The 11,779-nt window shown below is 36.7% G+C and overlaps 1 protein-coding gene across 1 annotated transcript in view; it reads right to left on the bottom strand.

Annotated features, from left to right (window-relative positions):
- The window catches only part of Sgk3 (serum/glucocorticoid regulated kinase family member 3), a 72,511-nt gene that overhangs the window by 5,938 nt on the left and 54,794 nt on the right, over nucleotides 1-11,779 (bottom strand). Inside the window, exons 7-12 of the mRNA XM_023722386.1 lie at nucleotides 8,134-8,246; nucleotides 8,008-8,044; nucleotides 7,405-7,491; nucleotides 3,463-3,558; nucleotides 2,333-2,488; nucleotides 635-724 (exon numbers count right to left, since the gene is read on the bottom strand). Coding sequence (XP_023578154.1) covers nucleotides 635-724; nucleotides 2,333-2,488; nucleotides 3,463-3,558; nucleotides 7,405-7,491; nucleotides 8,008-8,044; nucleotides 8,134-8,246 — 579 coding nt within the window. The remainder of the gene's footprint in view (nucleotides 1-634; nucleotides 725-2,332; nucleotides 2,489-3,462; nucleotides 3,559-7,404; nucleotides 7,492-8,007; nucleotides 8,045-8,133; nucleotides 8,247-11,779) is intronic.

Here is an 11,779-nt window from a genome sequence, read left to right as displayed (position 1 = left end):
GAACCGCGATCCCTGATGCTTTGCCAAGCTTGTTCTAAGTAGGTGCTTCAGACCACTGAGCCATCTCTCCAGCCCTGCACAGAAACTCTTTAACAAAGCATGAGTAAATGATATTTACTTTCTGAGGTGATTTCTACATCATGCTCTAAAAAAATACTCCTTTAGTTTCAGTAATTCTGTAAAACACATCTATGACAGTTTTTCAAAACAAGTGTAGCTCGCATAAACATTTTTATAATACAACCTTACAATTTTTGAAAAACCGTTTGTTAGTAATGTTTGCTTGTATGTACATTACATTACTCTAGAAAGTTTTGTAAAATGTTTATTGATTTATAACACTGAAATTATAATCTGCACCTTTGCTCACTGAGCTCATCCCTTTCTTATGCATGCTCCAAAGAAACACTTCACAATTACTTTGCTAGAAGATATTTTCATCAACCTAACCTATTATTGGCCACTGTGAAGTAACTGTATCATCCTGAAGTGTATATGTCACCCTGAGTGACATATTTCACAAATACATAACAATGTCATTTCATTTGGGTTAGATTTTGAGATCTATTTTCCAAAATACAATGAGCAACAGTTCTGTCTCATTATTTTTAGGAAGATTTGAGTATACACTTACCACATTAGGATTAAAGGGTGGAGGAATCCTCTTTTGTACAAGGTCAGTCCAACTGAGTGATTCAAAAAACGGATGATTCTGAATTTCCAGCTAGAATATTAAAAAAATTATTAATGATAAAAAAAGATATTAAATACTCACATATTAAATTTTATGAGGCCAAACTGTTGCCACCATGCCTCTCAATAACTCTTCTAGGTATATGTGTATGTCATTCATGTGGCAAGCCATTAGAGACTATCAACAGCGCAAACCTTTCAAAGACAACTGTTTTGCTACAAAGAAGGATAAACTTGAATCTTTTTTTTCTTTTTCTTTTTTTTTTTTGTGTGGAACCAGGGATTGAACTTAGACCCTTGCACTTGCCAGGGAAGTGCTTATTCTACTGAGCCATCTCCCCGGCCTAAACTTGAATCATTAATAGGAAAATGGATGCATCCTGAGACCATAAATAAAATAAATCAGACAAGCTTAAATATCACATGGTTTCTCTCATATGAGAAACCTAAATATAAAGAAAGAACAAAATAAAAGATAATAGGGAGGGAGAGCTTCTGCAAAAGGAAAGGGAACAAAGAGATGGAGGGAAGGTATAGGAAAGGAATGAAAAAATAATTAAGATTTTAATAGGTACATGTTATTAATGCCCCATAAGGAATGTAATCATGCACTAATAAAGAAATAAAGATTGGACCTGGAATTTTGCATATGCTACGGCAAGTGCTCTCTGCCAGTGACCTATAGATCCAGTCAACTTTTATTCTTCTATAGGCATATAAATTAAAATGCTAAGTTGTTTGCTTGGCATTAGAACAGTATTAATTAATGTAGTAATTCATACAACTTTCCTCAAGTTAATCAGAGGTTCTGTCTAGACTTCTTTAGTGAAAACTGGGGACATAGTTTGAATAGCATAGCAAACATCCTTTAGTCAATGAATCTCTGATAAGTAGTGTTTTCAAGAAAGGGAACATAAGATGATCTCTAGTGACAGAAAAAGTTCAGCACCAGTGTATTAAATAAGTCCTATTTTTAAAAAGTTAAAGGCAAAATTTCAAAGTTTGGAGAGGTTTGAAATAGTTAAAGTAGAGTAGTAGAGTAAGTTGAGTGAACAATGTAACGAGGCTTATGACAATGAAGTTCCAGTGCTTCCATTATGCCCAGATGTTACTTTCCTCAGCACTGTACAGCAGCCCAGTATATGATAGTTGGATTTGTTTGATTTCTGATAGTGAAGTATTAGCACCCTGAATAGGAAACTGTTGGAACAGTTACCTGCTGAACTGCAGAGTAAGGGGACTAGGAAAACAGTGGCAGAGTAATACTAGTGACATAGTAGCAAATTACTCTGATTTAATACAAACAAAAAAAAATTCAGAATCCATTGTTATCTCAATGTTACCAAATTCTCTAAAACAAAAGCAAAAATAAGGACAGTGATTAATATTAGTTTGATACAAAAGGCAAAACTTCATGCAGACAAAGAGGCACTTCAAATAAAAAGATAAATGAAAATGCTTTAAATACTGTATAGTTTCATGTGAACACTAGTGAAAATTGTGGGATGTGTTTTTCAGCTGTGCTACTGTGCTACTCTGTAATAGTGATATTCATTCCAATAAATACGCTATCCAAGGATTTGTCTCCAAATTTTAAATAAGCTTAAATAAAGCTAGAACTAGAAAACATATTACATACAAAGTCTTCTTTGGCACCAAGTCGATTTTGCCTGTCTTTTTCTAAGAGTTCTTCCAGAATGGACCAGGCTGTAAGGCTCACTCCTGGCCTCAAATTTAGGGGCTTGTGAAGAATATTATCGTACATTTCAGCAACATCTCGGCAGTAAAAAGGTGGCTGCAAAAGAGGAAAGCAAAATAAAGCAACTCAATAGGAAGTGAATTACACCAAAATGGTTTTAGAACAGATTTGGCTTTGACTTGCAGGGAGCATTTGGGTCTGAACAGCTGCTGACATGGATGGGACGTGCAGAGACGTGCAGGGACCTGTGGCATGGCCTCATGATGGAGAGGTGATCATAGTTAAGGGAAGGGACAGTTGGCTTTCACAGGAATCTATCATGCTAAATTAGTGAGATGCAACAAATGCTCTGAAAAAGGTATCATGTGCTGAACTTCACTGACAGTTCCATAGATCTCAGGAAAAATACACACATTACTACCTCAGGTCTCGACTGACACACCAGTAGCATTTAGTATCCGTGTTGGCAGCAACCTCAGTTTGCAGTGTGGTTCCTGGCAAAAAGTTTCTGGATACTTATGGAATCACAAAGGGAATCTAAGAAATTATTCAAAAGATTTCAAAAGGCTTAGAGAAAACCATTATTTCTGTTACAGACTAATATGTCAAAAAAGTTTGCTTTGGGTTGGAGCGATACCATCTCAATAGAACAGCACATTCTTCATTTTAATAGAAGGCTCTTGTTGGCTTTATGTGTTTTTACTTAATAAAAACTGGGCAAATCTGTACAGTAAATATCATCCTCTCTTTTTTTCAATGGACTTTTCAAAGAATGGTGTTTTTAAGGGGAAAAAACAGACGATCTCCAGTGACAGAGAAAGCTGAGCACTAGTGTACTGACTGAATCCTAGAAAGACGAAATAAAAGGTAAAAACCAAAAGAAATTATCTTTTGAAATACAGTAATATGTTGATAAATGCCATCTTTCTGAATTAGAGGTTATTTAGGTTAGAGTCATGCACCCAGGTGACTACTGCTGCTGTTAGTGTTATGTAAATGTCTTGAGATCTTAAAGAATGTGCTAAATCCATGATGATGTATTGGAATAATCAAAGAACAGCAATGCATACCAATCCATACAGCATCTCATAGAGAACAGCACCAAGGCACCACCAATCCACAGTGTTGTCATAGGGCTGTTTCCTGATTACTTCAGGTGCAAGGTACTATAGAAAAGAATGAAACAACAATAGTAAAACTCAGGGTAAAAGTTAGGAATAACTGAGAAATTTAAGAATTTTTCAATGTTACTGACACAGTCAGAGACCACCACAGGGACAGAAATATAATTATTATTCATCAAAAGTATGAATAATGTGTTTTCTTTTAAGGCAGTCAGGGATCTAAAATCAGTTTTTGCTAAAAAGTAGTAAATATTACTTGTAGCCTATAGATGCACAAGAGGTAACTATAAACAAAAAACATGCTTGACCTTCATTTGTTACCTTAAAGCTGGGTCAGACCCTTGCTCAATTCTAAAGATAGGCATGCTAATTCTTTAGTGAGTGTCTAAAAGCTGGAAAGGTTGATTTGTTCTAAATTTACAAGATTCAGTCTTCTCTCTTGTAAAACAGAGAACACCAAGGTAAGAGATTTACAGGGACACTCAACTATCAGTAAGTAGCAAGAAGTCTGCAGTCATTACTTAGACCTACAGTCACTTTGATTCCAGCAGAGCCTTCACAAAACCCCAAGCAGAAGTAATCATCTCAAGGGGACTGAGCTACCTTCTTAAGTAACAAGTTCTTTCCCTAGTGCCATCCTGCAAACCAGAACCAAGACAATGATCAACCAGATAAGCCCATTACTACAAATCCATAAAAGCTGGTCTCCTGTTTTATTCACAGGCCAGTCTGGTCCTCTTTATCAGAACTGTGCCCTTCAGTTTCTTAGGCTTAAATCCCTTCCCTATTTTCTCTTACTTTCTAATTCTCACTAATATGCCTACTTATGCCTCACACTAACCCACCTTAACACGCTGTTCTGTCACAATAGTTGGCAAATTCATCTAGGGAAGAGTGAGGTCTTCATTCTCTCTTTAGAGGAATCTCCTAGGCCCCTATCCAGTGACATCATCACATTAACAGTATTATCATGAATGCCAGGTGTGATGGTGCATGCCTATAATCCCAGCACTCAGGAAGGAGGCTGAGGCAGAAATATCACTGGAAGTTTGAGATCAGCTTGGTCTACAGAGTGAGCTCCAGGGCAGCCTGAACTGCATAATGAGACCCTGACTCAAAAAACATAAAACGTTATCAGGGGTTGGGGGTGTAGCTCAGCAGCAGAGTACTTGCTTAGCATGCACAAGGTGCTCAGTTCAACCTATAACACTTAAATTTTAAAAATTATAGTGTGTACTCATTCTTTTTTTTTTTTTAATTTTATTTATTTATTTATATGTGTGTGGGGGGCAGCTCAGGCCACCAGGGGGCGGGGCTGGCTGGCATGTGGTGCTGGGGGATTGAACCGCGGTCCCTGCATTTTGCTAAGCTTGTTCTAAGTAGGTGCTTTAGACCACTGAGCCATCTCACCAGCCCCAATGTGTGTACTCATTCTATAATAGTGGTTCTTAGACAGTGCCAACTGGAATACTCTTCAAAACACCCTCAAGCATCTCCCCCAAGAAACTGACTCAACTAAGACACACAGAGAGGATGCAAAGGCAGGATCTGTAATACTGAGTACTAAAAGCAGGCATTTTGCAACAAAGTCTTTTATCAGAAGAACTTATTTTTAGAAGTCCACCTTGCTAGGGATATAGCTAAGTGGCATTAGTGTCTGCCTGGCAAATGCAAGGTCCTAAGTTTGATCCCTGACACCAAAAAAAAAAAAAAAAAAAAAAAAAAAAAAAAGAAAAGAAAAGAAAGAAAGAAAGAAACAAAAAAGTCCACCTGATCATAATTTATAGTATTTTTCCTTGAAGAAACAATTTTTTTCTTTTTCTCTTTTTGGGAGGGAGCTCCAGTGAGTCCCCCTTTCTCAGTGTCCAAGGGAGCTAGCTGACAATATAAATGCATGATGCTATGCTTGGTTTAAGAAAGAATTTTTTATGTGGCAATAAAAATTACTTCTTTTCTTTCAGTGAAAGAAAAGCCTGAATTTCATTCTTAGTTCAGACATATTCTCAAGCTTAATAATATGTAACTTTGCTGTGTGACTAATTTACAAAAAAACATAATTTTCATACTTATAAGAATTTGAATTTTAGATTCCAAAATATACAATATCTTTATGCATATAAAGAGAATTTCCCCTTAAGCCTTTTTATGTGACACAAAGAAATGACCACAAAAATAAAAAGGGTGTAATAATAACCTCTGATCACATTTAAATTTTATTTTATTTTATTTATTTATTTTTGTATTTTAGGGAAGGGTCTACATGGTGTTCAGGGTCTCACTACTAGATTGGACTCATAGTGATTCTCCTGTTTACAGCCTCCCAAGAGTTGGGATTACGGCATGCACTACTGTGCCCAGTCTCAAATGCTGTCTCAGCGCACCCTGGCTGGCACGGTAGGCCCGGAGATCGAACCCTGGTCCCTGCACCTGCTTGCAGGCACTTTAATCTGCTGAGCTATTTGGCCAGCTCCTTTGATCATATTTAAATTTTAAATGACAAAAAACCCTTGTGTGTCTTTTCTAAAAACTACAGGACTTAAGAAAGACTTGGGGCTGGGGAGTTAGCTCAGTAGAATAAGCACTTGCCTGGCAAACGCAAGGGCCTGAGTTCAATCCCTAGTTCCACCAAAAAAGAAAGACTTTACTAACTATGAAAACAGTGCTATGTTCACACAAAACACACAAAGTTTCTTCTCACTATAAACCAAAGGGTTATGTGTATGTGTGTGTGTGTGTATATATATCTATATTGTATTTGCAATTACTCTACAAAAATAGCATTACATGGTACCTAAGATCCCTGTACAATTACAATATTAGGGTAGTGTGAAGTAACCTAAACTTGTATGTACTGATGTAGAAAGTGAAAATAAGCCTTTTAAAGACGTTGTAAGAATTATTAATGTCACAAATAAAAAAATACATTTTCGGGGCCGGGGAGATGGCTCAGTAGGATAAGCGCTTGACTGGCAAACGCAAGAATCTGAGTTCAATCCCTGGTTCCGCAAAAAACAAAACAAAACAAAACAAAACAAAACACATTTTGTCCTAGATGACTGGAGAATGAGATACACTGATAGATAAATTGATTCACGGTTTTTTTCTCATATCAATTACTTTTGTTCTGTTAAATATTTAACTACAAAATATTCCAATCACACAGGAAAGCGTAACAGAAACCAGCAAAATTACTACACAGAAATAGGCAATGTTAATAGTTTGCCCTTTTTGCTGTAGTTTATCCAATCCAATCCAAACCAAACCAAAGCCAACCAAATGAAACCAAACCAAACCAGTGGCACAGGCTTGTGATCCTAGTTATTCTGGAGGCTGAGATGAGAGGACTACAGGTTTGAGGTCAGCTTAGGCAAGATGTTTAAAAAACAAAGACCTGGGGAGCCTGGAGATGCAGGTTAATGATAGAGCAGCTGCTAGCTGGGTTCAATTCCTAATCTCTCTCTCTCGCTCACTGCAGCTCTTTTTAGTATAGATTCAGTGTAAGATATGCCTGGTATTGTGCAATCTTTGCATAACTGTACCTCTCCCTCTGACATTTTAGGACATTTTTACTAATTTGTGATTTTTTTAAAAAAGATTAGAAATATAATCAAATGCTAAGTCTAAGGTAAACTTTCAATATTAAAAACAAATTTAAAAAAACAAAGACATCATCTTTTTTTTGATTATTCAAAAGGATCCTGTGGTTTATCTCATTATCCCACTGAAAAATACCAACTATCAATAAACTTTAACTATCAAAAAGTACAGTCACTGGCTCTAAGATGAAATGACAGTTTTTATGTTACTTTCCTATCTCAATTTTGTATATGGGATGTTTCCCATTTGTATTTAAAAATTATTCTAATAATGATAAGACCTACTTCTTACCTCTGGTGTCCCACAAAATGTTGTAGTGGTATCAGAGATAGCAATTCCTTCCTTACAGAGCCCAAAATCTGTTAAGACAACATGTCCCTGACGAATACAAGAACAGTAAGATAAGTAAAAATGGACACAAACTAATAACCTTAAAATCTTTTTTATTTTGAAATAATTATAGACCCAGAGGAAATGACACAAATAGTACATGTCTCATGTGCCCTTGTTCAGCTTCCTTAATGCTGACATCTTGCATCACTGCAGTATAGTACAGAATGGACGCTAACGTTGGTACAACACTGTTAACTGGACTACTGACCTTACCCAGTTTCACTGTTCTGGACATGCACACTATGTGCGTATGTGTTCTATTAAATATACATGTAGATTCATGAGCTGTTTCATCACAAAGGAACTCCTTGTGCTACTCCTTTATCTTTGTATTCTCTTCCTTTGACCCTGTTTCCTTGTAACCACTAATTTGTTCTTTGCAGTTTTGTCATTTTGAGAATGTTATATAAATGCATTCATGCAGTGTGGAAGCTCAAGACTTTTTCCCTCCCACTTAGAACAAAGAAAAAACTAGTAGATTTTTAAAAGATTAATAGTTACCACTGAATCCAAAAGAATATTTTCTGGTTTCAAGTCTCTATAAAATTAAAGAAAATAAAAAATACCCTGAGTATTGAAATAAAATATTAAAATGATATTCTTACATATAAAACTTAACCAATTTACCTGTACACTATTTTGATGGAGTGCAAGTAACCCAATGCACTGGCAATTTCGGCAGCATAAAATCTCGCTCTGTGTTCAGGAAAGGAACGTTCTCTTTGTAAGTGAAAAAATAGCTGAAAAATGTGGGGAGATGTTAGGAGCATTCACACAGTGTTAAAAAAATGTGTTCTATAAATACAAAGGTAGAAATTATTTCTGATATTTTCAACATGAGATACATATATACCAAAACCCAGAGGTGTGACCTTTCTTGTCCAATATTCACATCTTTCTCTCTTTAACACATATTGTTACCCTGGCTAACTTTACTATTCTCCCACATAGTCCTTAATCCTCAGTGTGGCAGCATCCTCACCATTCCAGACAAGCATGCTAGGTAAGAATATCAAGGACCAGTAGTCTTTGTCATGTGATTATCTTACAGGGCCCTTATGGACTTTTCATTAAAAAACAAACCAACAAATACAAGTGGTATAACCCATAGATATCCTGTATTTCTTTTTTTTTTTTTAATCCCGTATTTCAAGATAATTTTTTTGTTGTTGTAGTAGTACTGTGTATTGAACAAAGGGTTTCTACTGCAAAAAACTATTTTTGCCTGCTGTTTTTTCTTAAGTATTTTATTATTATTATTATTATTATTATTAGTAGTAGTAGTAGTAGTAGTACTGGGGCTCAAACTCAGGACCCTGTGCTTGCCAGGCAGGTGCTTAGGCCACTGAGCTATCTCCCTGGCCCTTCTTAAGTATTTTATAAGTCATCATATTTACTTGTCTAAAACAGAGACACTTTTTTTTTCTCTTATACACTTATTACTGCTATTGCATTCTCTCCAGCTCTCTAAGTCACAGAAGAGGCAAAAGCGCTGTACACAAAGAAGATTCAGAACTAATCAGATGTGAGTTCAGCTTTTGGCTCATCTCTCTTGTGTGTAATTCATCTAAGCTCTCTGGATTCACCACAACTGTTACATTACTCTTTAGCCCCTGCAGCAAACAAATAAATTCTTCTGTTTTATCTCTGAAGTATTTCTGGAATACTTTTCCCCTTCTTACCCCTACCATTGCTTTTATTAGTTGTAGCCTATACTACCACAAGATTCTATTTATTGATCTCCTAATCGAATTTGGCTGATACATTAACAACTAAAATGACAATTCTGACTATGTCACTAGTAACAGCTATGTAACTAATATACTGATTGCTTAGTAAATGAAAAGACAGTATGCTAAGGACTTTACATGCCTGTGTTATTTTCTCCATATAATAATTTTGAGGTCAGAAATAAAGAAGAAACTAAAAATCAAAAAGGCTTCTCTGTTCCATATCATATAATTTATGTTGATACTCTTTAAAAAAAAAAAAAAAAAACAAAGTAGTGCACAAAAATATCTTGTCAAAGTTAAAATATAAGTATGAACATCAGGAGGAAAATAATGGTCAATAATAAAGTGGGATGGCAGTCACCGGGATGGGCAAGTGGTAAGGACAGGACTTCAAGTCTAGTAACAGGAGGAACAGAGGACTAAGCTGTATTTATCCTGCTTCCCTCTATCCTTTCCCTCGCCCTTATTCCTTATATGCCTACAGTCCCACTCAACTCCTCCACTCATCACTGCATTCTGTGCTACTCCATTCTCTTAGCCAAGTGCATCTTTTAGACGCACTCTTTCCTCCTCTGCAGTTCAGTTTATGAACAGCCACTATATAAAAAGGGCTTAGAAGCAAAGTTCTAAAATAGCACAAAGAGACCATAGATAAAACAGGAAACCTGCAGTAGGATCTTGTTTACAGTTAGATGCCTTACATAAGCATTTCAAAGACACCAAGTAGTACTTAATAAGTCAGTTATGGAGTGCACACAGTAATCCCATTTGCTTGGGAAGCTAAGGGAAAAGGATCTCAAGTTTGAGGCCACCCTGGGGAATAAATATAGCAACATTCTCTTACAAAAAGCCAAGAAGACTTCGTAGTCAGAATGTCTCAATTAAATCTAGAGCCTGGCCTGACACTAAAATACTGTGACTGGGCCGGCCTGATAGCACAGCAGACTAAAGCGCCAGCTTAGGCGTTTGAGTAGTGTGCCTTGCTGGCCCTGTCCGCAGGGCACGCTGAGACAGAGAATGACACTGGGCATGGTGGCGTGTGCCTATAATCCCAGCACTTGGGAGGCTGAAAACAGGAGAATCACTATGAGTCTGATCTAAGTAGTGAGAACCTATCCTAAATACAGAAAAAAACAAAACAAAACAAAAAACACAAAAACAAACACTAGAAATAAAATATTGTGACACTAACGAAGTTAATAACCTCTCTGAGTTTCAACTTTTAAATTTTTTTTCAGTAATGGGTATTGAACCCAGGGTCCTCTCACTGACTTATGGTCCCAGCCCTTTGTCTGAAACAAAAAATTTAATGCAAATGCATTTAAATTCTGCAGGCTGAGTTTGAACTTTGGTCCTTCTGCCTCAGCCTCCTAGAGTTCAGGGACTATAGGTATCTACTACTATGCCTGGCCTAGCCTATTTTATAGATAAGAAAATTGATCTGGGATAGTGACATATGTCTGTAGTCCCAGCACTCTGGACGCCTGAGAGGAAGATCACAAATTCAATCCCAGAAAGTGGAACTTAGTGAGACCTTGTCTCAAAAATAGGAAGTATAACAAGGACTGGGGATGGAGCTCATTCTGAAGGCCCTGGTTTTAATCACCAGCACTGGTTTAAAAAAAAAAAAAAAAAAAAAAGAGAGTATTAAGTGTTTATCTCTGAGCTGTGATGATTAACTGAAATAATGCATGTAACACAAAGTGCTAAGCCCTCATCAAATTCTAACAAATTTAACTTGTTAGCACTCAGACACACACAAAGTAAAATGATCACATTGAAGGTGGGAACAGTGTAGAGTCATGTGTATCTCTGAATGACTGGAAATTATGCCTCCTTGCTCAGTCTTAAGAAACTTTTGTCATTTGTAGGGAGATCAACAGATGCTTCTTTATAAGCTTGTCCTGCTATGCTATAGGTGTCTCTCAGATTTGTGGAATAGCATCTGTTCTAGTTACGTGTTCTACAATAATGTTTAAATTTTATTTTTCTTCTCTCTCTGCTCTGAGATTAGAAGAGGGAAAATTCCTTTGTAAAGGAATGACAATTTTTATTGGTTAAAATAATTTTTATACATTTATAGTCAAGGACCAAACAAATTAGAAAGACATGAAGTTGAAAAGTAGATAAATGGGGGTGACTCACTACTTATACTCTGGAATCAGCCTATCTGATGCCCAATTTCCATTTCTGTATCCCATAATTATCAACTATAGCACATGACTTCCACAAGTTTCTCTGTTCCTAGTCTTCTGTAAGATTTTTGTGAAGATAAAATAAGAAGAAAGGACCAGTGAAATAGCTCAGTGGGCTGAGCACCTGCTTTGGCAAGCACAGAGACAGGGTTCGATCCCTGGTCCTGCATGCCACACGCCCCTCCCCTGCTGACCCTGGTCTGTGCTGAGCAGGTGATCGAGTCAGGGCATGGTGGTGCATACCTGTAATCCCAGCATTGAGAGGCTGAAAACAGGAAGATCACTATGAGTCTGAGCTACATAGTGAGACTCTATACCACATACATAAAATGGAAAAAAAAAAAA

This window comes from Octodon degus, unplaced genomic scaffold (assembly GCF_000260255.1).
Source record: "Octodon degus isolate 3935 unplaced genomic scaffold, OctDeg1.0 scaffold00091, whole genome shotgun sequence".
Classification (NCBI taxonomy): Eukaryota; Metazoa; Chordata; class Mammalia; order Rodentia; family Octodontidae; genus Octodon; species Octodon degus.
The sequence above is the reverse complement of the archived record's forward strand: the minus strand, read 5'-3'. Positions and strand labels throughout refer to the sequence as shown.